General features: G+C 37.7%; 1 protein-coding gene across 6 annotated transcripts in view; it reads left to right on the top strand.

The window, feature by feature from the left end:
• ARHGAP15 (Rho GTPase activating protein 15) overlaps positions 1–14,136 on the top strand; it is a 573,492-nt gene that overhangs the window by 90,104 nt on the left and 469,252 nt on the right. For all 6 annotated transcript variants that reach the window (XM_058694796.1, XM_058694791.1, XM_058694813.1 and 3 more), the window contains exons 4-5: positions 932–993; positions 9,805–9,892. In XM_058694796.1, coding sequence (XP_058550779.1) covers positions 932–993; positions 9,805–9,892 — 150 coding nt within the window. The remainder of the gene's footprint in view (positions 1–931; positions 994–9,804; positions 9,893–14,136) is intronic.

The following is a 14,136-nucleotide window of genomic DNA, read 5'->3' as shown; positions in this document are numbered from 1 at the left end:
CAGTCGGGGGAAAGGGTGGAACTGAGGGAGTGTGGTCCTTTGATGTTAGGCAGGTGCCTTCTAGAAGCTTCTAGCATATAGTGTGGGGGAGAAGGTTGTTGTCAATTCATCTAGTGTGAAAAGATGGAACACAGGATAAGGACTTGAGATAAGGGTGTGTGGGACTGACAGAGGAACAAGGCAATGAGGTGCTCAGAAATTAAAATGCCTACTATAGACTTTGCTGGGAGTTAACACATCACAATTAGCACTGTACATTTATTTACCCTAGAACTCCACAAAAACCTCTATGAAGTTATAACAAATTGTTGAAACTCCTTTAAGAAACTTGCAGCTGTATTAACAATGAAAGCCAATAAGTACAAACGGGAAAGGAAGCAAACCCACATTATAGAAGAAGATAATGAAATAGTGCTACTATAGCGTTTCTTAGTGACCGAAGGAAATGCATGAAATATCACTGTTTTAAATGCCCTTTCATAGTTCAACTGGCTCAGTTACTTGGTTCCACTGAATTCTTTTCACTTCCTGGCCTCAGCAGATACATGAGGTAGTGAGGATTAGGTGTGGAAAGGACCTTTTCTAAGGATGATCATTAAATTAAGAAAAGCATTAAATTTGTTTTTGTTTTACCATTTTTAATCAACTTTGTAGCAAGGGACTTCAATGCCCTGAAAGAAAAGTGAGTAAAGGTGTAGTGCCATCTATCAAATCATTCACATTATTCTTTGTAATCTTTCTTTTGGATATTTAACGGCTTGTAATGACTATGATCTTGCAGGCACTTCCCATAAGCTATATATGCATTATTAATGAAGTTCTATGACTGGAAACTTCCATCACTGCAATGACTGTTGGAGAGCATAGGTTCACTCAAAATAATAATGCATAGGAGTTTGACACAGTTTTAATATATGCTTTCTTTTTGCAGATGGTTGAAAAAGAAGGTTATCTTCAAAAAGCTAAAATTGCAGATGGAGGAAAGAAACTAAGGTAATAAAGGTTACTTAATTCACTTTTACATAACTGTGATAGTTCCCCATCTCCTCAACTTGTGTCACTGCTGTTGTTTAGAAAGGAAGGCCCTATGGTACAATACCAGGATATTCCCCTCTGCTATCACTATGATAAACACTATTATTTTAATGTAATTACAGTTTTCTAATAAAGCACTACCTTCAATATCATTGCACATAATATTAAATGAAGTGCTCTTGTCCTTCTGGAACTTGAAAATTTTTTTTCTTTTAAGTTTATTTATTTATTTGGAGAGCAGGGCAGGGGCAGGGAGAGAGAGACGTGGGGCTTGATCTCATGAATTGAAAGCTCATGACCTGAGCCAAAATCAAGAGTTGGACACTTAACCGACTGAGCCACCCAGGCACCCCTGGATCTTGAATCTTAAAAAAAATGCAAATAAATAAGATAATGAGTCTTGATTTTGGGTTTAACAGATGAAGGTATGAGTGTACTCTTTTTGCAGTATATAAAAATCTCCCTACAATATGTCGGGAGCATAATTTTTGAAGAATGGAGGATTTGAAGTACATTTACTACTCAGATAAAATTCATTTGAGAAAGATAAAAAGGAAAATAAAGTCACCTGCCAAATAAAAAGTTGAATGTTGCCACATTTGGAGGTGAAATGAACACAGAGTAAGGTGAGAGAAATTAGAAAAAGGAAATAAGAATTTCCCATGCAACAACAACAAAAGCCTTGAAGGAAAAAAATAAGGTTGATAGAAAGGTAGAGAAAGATGCTAGACATTCTCTGTGTGTGGGATACTTAGAAATAATCATTTCCATTTTAGAATTTTTCTTATTTCTCATATAGGTGCTGTTACATACTTAGCTTTGTGCTAGGTGATATGCAAGCTACAAAGATATGTAGAAGGCGCTCAAATTGGGAGACAAAGCATTTACTTATGACTATATTATTAAACCATAAAGGATGAATGTACTAATTAGCTACACAATGGGACATTTGTTAATTGTATCATGCAATTCATTACTAGGACAGCATTCTGGCCAACATTAGACCATGAAGTATGCTTTTTTTGCTGCCTGTAATGGAGTGTGTATATGTTTATTTAAAAGGAGTAAAACTGGAGAAAATAATCATCCGTAATTCTACTACTGCTTAAAATAGCTATTTCAATTTTAAAGAACAGGCTTTTTTTTTTTTCTTATATTGTGTTTTATTCTCAGACAGTAAAGAGGGCCTTGAACCCTCTTTTACACTGTTTCTCTGCAGTAACCCTGCAGCCACATCCCCTTGAAGAGTCCAGGAGAAACATGAATAGGAGACAGAGTCAAATGCAAGGCTCAAGGCTGCTTTAAGACACTGGACTTGTCCCCACCTCAGTGGATAATCTGGTTTAGGGAGTTGTATTGTCAAAGGGTGACAGGAGGAGTTTTTGGCTTTGACTGATTAATCCTTGTGTCCTCCTTTTCCTTGGACCTCACTCCCGGTGACACCAGCTCATGGGAGTAGTGCTGAGGGCAGCAATGGCTCTTTCCAAGGTGAATAATCAAGACCCTTTCTTACCTTACCAGTTATGTGCGCACAAAGGCCAAAGGAAGGACAGAAAAGGACCCAAGGCCTCGTCTAAGTTATCACTTTAGCTTTCACTGGGGCTTGGTAGGGGAGAGGAGGTGAGAACTTTCCCTCAAGCCTCATGCATGGAAAAGGAGGAGATACCAATGAAAGGAATTCCAGAAAATAAAGATGATGTCCCACCAGAATGGTTTCATAGTGTTTTTGCCCATAAACTGTCCTGATAAAATTTTTTTCTTATAAGATGATGTCAAGAAAATGCAGAGGGGCAGAATAAGGCCCTTTCCCTAACCAATTCCCGTGAATACATTTTTTTAGTCAGTTTCAATCAGTGTACATATCATTTTATATTCGTTTCATTTGTTGTTACTTTAATCAGTTTGCAAATCATTTTTGTGTTCTAGTTTAAATTCATATAAACATTAGCTTGTGCTCTGTTTTATTGTTGTTTCAACCAGTTTGCATACAATTATGCATTCTGTCAGCTTTTTTCATTTAAAGTTATATACATTTCAGTTTCTTTTTTTTTTTTTTTTTTAGCATCAGGTGCACCGAACTGAGTTGATTTTACTCTTCAGTGTGTGGCCTTTTATTATCATCATTCTGGGCAAGACCCCTAACTTTTTTTTTTCTTGAACAATTGTTTCTCACAAGAGTCTTTAGAACATGATGCTAAAGTACCCTGCTAATGTGAACTTATTTGTTCTTTACCACTTTCTGCTCAGGATCCCCATAAATTCTTCCAGGCTGAATTGTCTTTTTCTCTTTTTAAGTTCAGTAGTGAGGACTGGAGGGAAGATTTGGATAGTACAGAATACAGAAGTTAATTTGTAAAAGTTTGCTTTAGTTTTAAAATTTCCACTCTATGCTGTAATTTCTAACATCTGATAACTCTTCGAATATATCAAGATTTCACATTTCTTGTAATACTGACAAAGATGTGCGTGTTTATACATCTGTGTTTCTTTGGCCTACTCTTAGCAGCGGCGATGTACAAGAACTTAGACTATGAGAGAGAAGAAATAATTTCCTAACCTACCAGTTTGAGAAAGAGTGAGAACATTTAACAGCGACCAAGGGATTTTACGGACGGTCAGGGATACTGGCATAAATCACTTTCATTCCTGCCACTGTGGGGAATCATGTCAAATCCAGTGGGACCAAGTCAGATAAAAAGGCATGTGGCCCAAAGAGAGTCTGAAATTTATGAAGCTATCTCATGTATATTTTTCTCTGACTTTTGGTTGGCCATCTGTCATTACCTAAAGGAGGCATAGGAGAAGTGAGTGTAAGATATAAAACAAATGAATGTGTTAAACCTGAGCTCAGGCTAACAAAGTCTTGCAATGGTAATAAATATTTTAAGCACTATCCAGCCTTCTTCAGATAAGCAGTTACAAAGTTGCTGTTATTATGTGCTGCCACCCGGTGTCCATTTTGTAGAATGCAAAGAGTTTTCCCCTGCGCTGATGCCTGTGCTGTTTTTGGGTTTTGGGGGATTTCACCGCCAGCTCTGCCCTGCCTCTGCCTCTGCCTCGCGTCCTTTCACAACTGAGGATTTGTTCTAGGAAAATTTTGTAAAGTGTCTCACTTGTATAAAATGTCGCACCAATTACATACATGTAAATAATTGTCATTCAAATTTAGTTCTTCCTCCTTGTAATTGTGGTAAGCACCTCTCCCCACCTTTGGCATGATTTGTGCTTTTGTCAAAAGAAAATAAACATAAATACTTGCATTTCTTGAGTCACAATCTGTCTCCTGCACTGAATCACTAGTATCCATATCAGTCCCTCCCCTGATTGTTCTCTGTACATTTGTGGGGAGACTGTCCACCTATTCCTAGGACCTTTGACTTACTGAGGTTGAGTATTTCCTGAGCTATGTGTCTTCCTTAACCTGAAGTCCATATCTAATAGGTTGGGTTTTTGTTTTTTTGTTTTTTGTTTTGTACCTCTGTGTGGAGACATAGAAAAGAATGCCCTTCCAGTTAAGATGGTGAAATCATGAGGCACTAATTGGCTCCCAACAATGGATAAATTTACCTGCTAGCCATCATGGGAAGGTAGGGAATAAAGGACCCGCAACATCCCAGGTCAGGCTAAGAAGTGGCCTCACTCCAGAGAGAAATACATTTAAGTACTTGTTTGACAAAAGTTCTTTTCCTTCCTTTCTCAGAGCCTATTATGAGGCTCTCCACAGACAGGCTCAGAATGACTAATGGAGAGCTGCATGACACCTGCTCTAGAGACCACTGAGACAGCACAGTGAATGGGGCCTTCAAGGTCTGAGACACTTGGCTTGAATCCCATATTTATAACTTCTATACCTTTGGGTGGGATGCAGACTCACTGATCTTCAGTGTCCTCATCTGTAATATGGGGGTATCACCCACCTCCCAGTGCCATGTGGAGGCTTTGTTTCCATGTTTATTGCCTGTCTCCTCCTGAGACCTCCCCTTGAGGTGTCTCTTATTTGCTTTTATGTATTCAAAGTTTATTTATTTATTTTGAAAGAGAGAGAGAGCGCATGCAAGCAGGGGAGGGGCAGAGAGAGAGGGAGAGAGAACATTTCATAACAGCTCACGGCTGTCAGTGCAGAGCCCGATGTGGGGCTTAAACCCACGAGCTGTGAGATCATGATCTGAGCTGCAATCAAGAGTCAGACGGTCAATCGACAGAGCCAACACAGGCACCCCTGTGGCCTTTATATATTCAGTTCTTGGAATTGTGACAGTTGTGTGGTGGATGTTCAATGGATACTAGTGACTGACCTTGTGATTTAATTACTCAACACATACAATAAAATACCAGGTGTGATACCTAGCACAGAGTGGGGACAATGCATGCATAATAATAGCTCATCTTATCGACACACCTCTGCAAGTCAGAAAGACCTCTAGGGAAAGTTCAAGTATTTCCAGTAGAATTATAAATTAGAAAAAAATATATAGTAAACCAGAATCTTTAAATAGTTGTTATTGTTGTTTCTTTAATGCTAGGAAAGACATCAAAACGCTAGGAAACTAAGGAACAGAGAAGAGAAATACAGGAGGGTGGTGCTTTTGTAGACCTTGTTAGTGAATAACAGCACACATTGAGCAGGAAAAGTCTAGATGTGTGACCTTCCTGAAATTTGAGAGTCCATATATATTCTTTTGCTCAAAAACCTTTAATAAACACCTACCAAATGTCGGATAATGTGCGCAGAAGTGGAAAAGCTGTAAGAGGTTAGGGATGATGTCTTGTCTCTCTGGAGGAGATGGGGGAGTAGAAGGACTTTCTCTCCATTTTGAAAACTGTTTCATCCTTAAAGGGTCTATTTTAAAAGTCTCATCAGACACTGCAAGACTCACCTGTTCTGGCTAAGCCCTCAAAGTTTGCAGGAGTAACTTGCTTCCTGAGTTGTCTGTCAATACACTGAACAATAGAACCTATAAGCATTCGATTGCATAGAGAAAGCATTAAAAGTTCAAGCCAGGGCAAAAGTTTGCCACTTGACTCTTTTCACGACTCTCTCCAGAGCTGACAATACCGTCCAAGTGGCTCCTGTGTTACAGTCATGAGGTGAGAAAGCTCTTCAACTGATATCCTGAGAATTACGGGCAGCAGAGGCCAAAGCTACCAGATGGGGTATGGACCAGATATTGTAAGGAAAATGGTCAAGTCCCCAGAGTACCTCATTCATAGAGTCAGGTTCCAACTTAAGTCAGAGGTTAAAAGGTGTGCCCCTTATGTGAATTGTCAGCCACTCCTAGACTGGAGGCTTTGACTCACTTCCTGTTTTTTGGTCTTCACAGAGTACAGATGAGTCTGCTCATCACAGACCAGAATAATTCCCCAGCAGAAAAGACACAGATGCCACTGTTAGGTGCCCTGCTTCCAGCTTCTTTTGAGGAGTTGAATGGTCCATCCTTTAAACCAATGCAACCTCTAAGGGAAGGAGAGAGTTTGGAAGTGGCAGGTCTGTGCTCTGTCCTTCCAATTAGGGTCAGGTAAAGTAGTTCATGAGGGAGCCTACATGGCTCCTATTTTGTCACAGGCTATGCACACTAGGTGTCACAATGTGAGCATTTCAAACAAAACCGTGGTGAAATCTGACATTGACAATCTTCTTAACCAAGTTAGTAATGCTTAATCCTTAAAAAAAAAAGACAGCATAAATTAGTGAATAGATTACAGGCTTCAAATCAGAGAAACTGGGTTTGACTCTAAATCTAAGTGGCCTTAAGTGAGTTACCTAAACTCTCTGATCCTCATTCTCTATATTAATAAATGGACATATTAGTATCTTCATTATCTTTTTTGTGAAACTCAACCTCTACTAGGCAATCAAACTTTAGTAGGTACTCAAAATAATTTATGCTAATTTTTATTTTAAAGAGATACTGGAAAAAAAACTGAAATGATATAGGGCATCTAAAAGGTTGACAACAGCATTTCTTCTTCCTTTTGAAATAAAATTAAGCAAATTGAAACAATCTTCACTTTTCTTCTAATACCATAGACACATTGTAATTTATAAATTCAAAACGAAAGTGTCAGGGCAATTCATAACACCAAGGTTCCAAGACCTGAAGTTCTTACCCTTCCAGACTTGTTCATCAGATTCACCGACCAGGGAACATTTCATAACAGTTCAAAGTTCTAACAGAGAACCGTGAGATAATTGAATTTCATGCAACTTCATTTCTAACCAGTTCCAGTTCTGAGTTTAAGGAAGGGAAGAGTAATGCCAACACATTCTGTAAACGATCAACATCTGAAACAGATTCAAATCAGAACCATTTATCCAGGGCTTGCTATAGACTGGAAACAAATAAGGTATAGTATCTCCCTGCCATGAGATGAAAAATATAGTGGGAAATATAACAGGCAGGTTAAATATGGGTTCCATCAGTCTGAGGGTGTTCCATATTCCCTGATCACATACTGTCAAAATAAGGGGTAGAGATAAAAGATGCCTGGTGTAGGCCAGCAGTCCTTCCAATGTTTTTCTTTTCTCTTTATGGGGTCATCTAATATTATGACCTGCATAGAGACAAGGCTATGGCTGCCCCACTCCATTTTGCTGCTACTGGAATCCAAAAGGAGAAATGGGTTTTAGGGGAAAAGAGGGGAAAAGTCTTTGTGGCTTTCTGTGTGTGTGTGTGTGTTTCCCCTTTTTCATTGTTTGGTTGAAATGGTAGACCCATTTGAAGACAAGTGGGTCCAAGAACATAAATGTTCATATTTTCATGTTAGAAAATACATATTGTTTGTTTTGTTTCTGTTTATCATTTTTTTTCTTTTGTTTTTTTTTTTTTTTTAACACAATGGTGTATGGTTAAGAAAGTTCAGGCATGTAAGAGCAATCTAACCTTGGTGTAAATATTAACTTTACTGAATTCAAAGCTGTCCTTTCAATCAAACCCCTAAATTCTAAGAAGCAAGTGGAAATAAATTACACAAAGATCGTGAATGGTCATTTTAAACATATTTTTGTGTAGGTTTCTATTGACTTGAATAAAGTCTCTCTATAAACTTATTTTCTACCACTTTCATAAAACGAATTCAGTTCTTTTGAAATGAGTGTTAAAACAAAGCAAACTGCAGCAATTGATAGAACAGATAGAAACTTAGGTATATTAACTTCCTTCATATTTTACTATCTAAAAAAGGGCATTCTTCATGACACAAATGCACACATATAATTACTGAAGTAATACATGTTCAGTGCAGGATGTTTGATAAACACCAAGAAATACAAAGGAAAATCAAAAGCAGTGATTTTACCACCTGATTTAGCTATTGTTATTTCCAGCTTTTCCTCCCTGTGCATAAGTTCAGCAAATATGTAGGTGGTGACTCCTCTGTTCAAGTCACTGTGCTGGCCACTTGGGGATACTTCCATAAGCATGAAATACTTTCTATCATTTTGAGGCTTTTTTTAGAATGGTGGGAATGGAGGTGAAATATACAAAAATTATTTTTTATCATAAGTGCTGTGTGAGGAAGTAATGGAATGCATTTTAGGATGTAATATTTTAACTTCTGATGAATGAGAATTAATCATCAGAAGAGGCTCAGAGGAGGGAATACAGTCTTAGGCAAATACACAGTATGGTGTTATAAACTATATATTGTATTATGATCTTTGTTAAAACCTTCCCATTATCAGTATTCTTTTACAGCACAGGATTCATTTTCCATTATAGGAATCTATTATATGCAATTTATGCAACTAATCTTTTTAAATATATTTTAGGTGCAGAATTAAGAAATAATGGGGCACACTTTATTCTTGTGCACACAGCCTTACCCACTTATGAGATGACTTCTTTAGTATAAACTTAAATTCATAGGAATGGACTTGTTTAGTCAAAAGACAAACACATTTCAAAAGATTTTAAAAAAACAAACATATTGCCGGGGTGCCTGGGTGGCTCAGTCAGTTAAGCCTCCCACTCGATTTCAGCTCAGGTCGTGATCTCACAGTTCTTGGGTTTGAGCTCTGCCTTGGGCTTGGTGCTGACAGTGTGGAGCCTGCTTGGGCTCCCTCTCTCTCTGTCCCTTGCCCCACTCTCTCTCTCTCTCTTTCTCAAAATAAATAAACTTAAATAAAACATATTGCCAAATTCACTCCAGAAAAATATGCTATGTGCCCTCCTATCAGAATTGTATGGGAGAATCCATTTCTCCACACTCTCAGTAACCCTTGGTGTTATTTCTTCTAATTCTTGCCAAATTGATTGTCAAGGAAGGAAAAAGCATTTCACTCTTTTTATTTGCATTTCTTTGATTTCCAGTGAGATTCAACATTAAAAGAATATTTTGAAGTAGGTAGTGACACATTAGCTGGTTAGTTTTTCAGATTCTGAAATATACTGAAGCAATGAGGAGAAGTAACAATAAAGGCAGGGGTTCTGATTTCTGTTTCTACCCTGCTATTTTTAGCTTGCTGTGTAAACAAAGACTGTGAAGGGGGACATGGATACACAAATATTGGAGTTTTAGTACTTGAAAAAGAATTTGGGAGGAAATTCAAATTGAAAAATGTTTACTGTAAATGCCATGATTTTTAAAAATTACAGAAGGTCCTTATTATTACCCAAATTCCGTACCACCTATAGATTTTAATAAAGAAAAGACTTTTATGAAGACTAATTAAAAATGCAGTCTCTACTCATTCCAAATGTTGCTTATATAATATCTATGAAGGATTTCTTCAAATGATAATGCTTTTTTATCCTTTTTTATTTTCCTAAGGAAAAACTGGTCTACTTCCTGGATCGTTCTGTCTAGTCGAAAAATTGAATTTTACAAAGAATCTAAGCAGCAGGCTCTGGCTAACATGGTAGGTAGCTCTCTGTTTCTGCTATTATCATCGTCAGAGAAATGTTATTGAATTAAAAGTTTGGTTTCATCAGAAATCACACTAGAGCCTCCAAGCTTCCAACAACTGAAAGCAGATGGAGGAAATGACTCAATAAACTTTTAATCAGATGAAGGGAAAATAGAACTTAGTGTCTGTTTTATTAAGTGGTGCATTTGGAGAATAATCACAAAATGAGATGGATGGTGAACAGCTATCTAGTAATGTGAAGGTAACACTTTAAATTAAGGTGCCATTTATAAATGCTTTATTCTTATTTATGAAATGATCACTAAATGCAGCTACTTGCTCAAATAATGTATTATAAAGTATGTTATAAAATGCATTAGTAATAAATGCTTAACGGATGAGACTATGGGAAGCTGTTTTAAAGAATATTATAAGACGTAAATCCTATTAAACCATGTATGTGCATCTTTAATACATGAATTTAAGTTGTTATCTAGCATGCTGTAAAGTGCTTCATACATTAATAAATAATAGTAAACTGTTTATAAATGGCACCTTAATATAGGGTGTTACCAATGAGGAAACACTCTAAGTTAACAAAGTGATTTTTTATCTTAGTCTAACTGCGACATTCACTATATCCAGCTAACCTTTCTGAATATTTCTGACTCCATCTAATGGAGCTAATACAATTTCTGTAACCCGTAGTTATTACAAAGTGAAATTTGTAGGGTTTCTTTATTGTACCTGGAGGAGGGCCTCCCATATGCCCACGGCAATTCGATAGTGACAGTGAGTAGGAGCAATTCTGAGTGAGTCACTGGGGCAATTCAAGCTCACAACCTTGCTGTCCACACACCAGAGCTGCCATGTGATACGGGAGACGGTGGGCAAGCAGCATGTCTCACAGCCTCCCGCTTAGGAAGGACACCGGGCAGGAACAAACCTGCCATACCCCATCGGCCTGATGGGTGGCAGAGAGAGGGGTCGCCTGGCAGGAGTCAACAGCAATGAACTAATTTGTATTTGGCAGGTAATAAAATGCTGGAAAGTTCTTTGCTTTCCAGCCACTAGTCTTGTTTGCTATGTAATCCTCTTTAAATAAGAAATAGAAAATCATTTGCTAGGAGATGTTTGTTTCTTTTTAAATAGAAGAGCAAAAGGTAGCATTTGGCTTGTCCCTGATAATCGCAATAGTCTTTATCCCCAAGTGGCCTGCTGGTTTTGGAGTCTTGGTGCGGTCCAATCTGTAAACTAATTATAAATAAATTAAAAATGTATCTCGGTCGTTTGTGTTTTTAATTTAAACTGTCTCAGAAATTTGTTCTAGGCTTTTGTTTTGTTTTTATTTGGGACCTACAGTAAGGTTGAGATAATCTTTTTAAGAAAAATAAAGTACCCCTAAAGGTCAGGCACAAAACACCTCCTATCCACTCACAGGGACTTTGTCTTCCCTTTGAATGAGTTCTAAGGGGGGAGTCAGGAAGGGAGGAAAGTCCCTTGTCTGGCAGGTTGAACTGCAGAGATGATCTTCGTCCTGCTGGGTGAGAAGAATTCCACCTGAGCCGGAGTTTATGTGAATGTTCTGGGATGACGGGAGAGATTAGATTAGGTTCCACATTAAAGCTTTGGTTTATTTTTATCTTATATTTTAATCTCCTTGTACCAGTACCAGGAAATATAATTATCAGCTACTTAATTTTATACAGGTGAAAGAAAACTTTTCAAGTCAGCTCGCTAATCGCTAATCGATTGCATGCCTCCAGTTCAACCTTCAGAGTTGTAAACTGACAATAGATTTTACTTTTAGAAGACGTTCGTTAACATTTTTTGGCAGCCCCTATTTATTACTTCTGGCCCCATTTTCAATGTTCTTATGGTTTCTCCCAGGCACTCGTCTTCAAAGTGAATTCAGGGCAGGAACTAACTGTGTTTTGTGGTAACGGGGAAGAGAATTACAGATTCATGTTTGTACTGCATGAATTGTCGTGCTAGTCAACTTCTTGGATACATTTCTAACCAAGTATTAAAGGCCTAGTGGGATAGCCCACATTTACCAATTCCAGTCTCAGAGAAACGATATGATGATTGCCAGGCCTTGATTAAAGATGCTGTGGTTTCATTTTGAAAGAGATTTACGCTCAAATTTCTGAATTTTCCTTGCACCCCCTTACACATGTCCTGGTATTGTTCATTGTGCTTCTGGGAAAAAGTCTGTCCTTTCCTCCAAGGGGTCAGTAGAAACAGACTGAGTGAGTGCAGAATGTGGTTTAAGAGAGTAAATGGCATTTTAATCTTTATAGGAATGATCTTTGAATGTTAATGCAGTGGTAAGACAAAGCAGCAAAGTAGCTAGGAGCAGGGCTTTGAAGTTCAACCACAGCGGACTTCATTCCAGTCTTGCTGCTTAGGAGCTGACAAAGTCAGTCGACTTCTTTGCACTTCAGAGTCCTCATCTGTAAAATGGGGATAGTGATATCTGCCAACAGAATTAAAAGGGAATGGAATTACTTAACCAAAGAAAAGATTAATAGTAGCTATCAATTAATTGTTATTGTCTAATATAGTATACTCTATTAAAATATACATATTCTATAGTACATAATACAGGACATAATATAATTTTACCATATTTTTACATCGTATGGATTTTGTGCTTGAACTGATACGGACATGTATAGAAGAAAAATAATGACATTAACTCAAGGACCATCAGCATGTACAGTCTCCAAAAAAGGAACTATGTATCCCTAGGCGGTGTAAATGGTGTGTCTGATCACCGATAATTCTGAAAGAGAAGCCATTCCTCCATTTGGGGCTCTAGGTGTTACCTCTTGCATGACCATATGTATTTTCCTGGGGCCCTCACCTTCCTCCAGTGGCTCTTTCCCTGTGACTTTCACATTTAATACAGCGTGTCATAAAGCATGCCTGATCCCACAGTCCATGTTTGACTTTCTTGCTGAGGTTCTTTCAGTCTATAACCAGCTCAGATTTGTATCAAAAGCAGCCTTTTCCTGGAAATAGACACAGAATCATTTCACTGGTGTGTGTAAATTAGAGATTCATAGGTTCTGGGTCCTCAGTGACCTGTTCAAGGAAAAAGAGGACTGACTTATTCTGTTTTGTTTGTTTGTTTTTAATAAGGACATTAAAGAGTAATCTAGCGCTTAACTACCACTGTCACTTGCTAGTAGAAAGGGCATCAAAAAATATCCTAATCCCAAATCAAGGGAGGAAAAAAACCCTCAGAATGAAATACAGTCTTTACCAAAATGGGAAACTACCCTTCTTCTATGTCTATATACACTGTCTGTGTTTTGTTCACTTCATCTCTGACCAGAGAAAGTTTGGTCAAGACTGGCCAGCCCTCCTGTGAGCCAGAGCATTTGAAAACCACTGGTGTCCCTACATCCGGATTTCCTGGATTATGAAGAAGAGGATGATGCTCATATTTTCATAGATTTTTTAATATATATATTCTGCTTTGTAACTTACCTTAAATTTGTTAACTATTGTCATTGGAAAATACTACAGAAACCACTTTTAGTGGAATGTATAACATATATATATATATATATATATATATATATATATACACACACATATTTTAAAAGTTAATCAAACTCCTACATAACCTTCACTCAAATGAAGACATGGACTCTTTCCGCCCTCCAGAAGCCCCACCCCCTGCCATTTATCTCTATGTCACCCAACCTCTTCCCTTCCTACAGAGTTAAACTGCATTTTAGCTATTATTAAATAATTTTTCATTATTTCCCCACCTGTACCAGCTGTATATATAGCCCTTAAGAAATGTGGTTTACTTTGTCTGGTTTTGAATTTACATAAATGGAATCACAGTATATGCCTTTTTTGTTTCTTGCCTTTTTCTCTAAATATGTCATGCTTTTTCTTTCTTTTTTTTATTTTTATTTTTTGTTTTTTTGCACTGATCAGAGTGATGTACTTTGCACTTTGTTTCTGTTTTGCTAGTGGCTTGCCTAGGATTGCATCATTGATACCTAGCAAAGACTAAAGCTAATCAAATCCTTTATCGTCTTCCAAAATATTACCTTAGTATATTTTTATTTATTTTTTAACGTTTATTTATTTTTGACAGAGAGAGAGAGAGAGACAGAGGGAGAGAAAGACAGATCATGAACATGGGAGGGACAGAGAGAGGGAGACAAAGAATTGCAGGCAGGCTCCATGCAGTTAGAGCAGAGCCCCACAGGGGGCTTGAACCATGAACT

The sequence above is a fragment of the Neofelis nebulosa genome, chromosome 2 (assembly GCF_028018385.1).
Source record: "Neofelis nebulosa isolate mNeoNeb1 chromosome 2, mNeoNeb1.pri, whole genome shotgun sequence".
Classification (NCBI taxonomy): Eukaryota; Metazoa; Chordata; class Mammalia; order Carnivora; family Felidae; genus Neofelis; species Neofelis nebulosa.
Note: the sequence above shows the minus strand (reverse complement) of the source record. Positions and strands in the feature narration are given on the sequence as shown.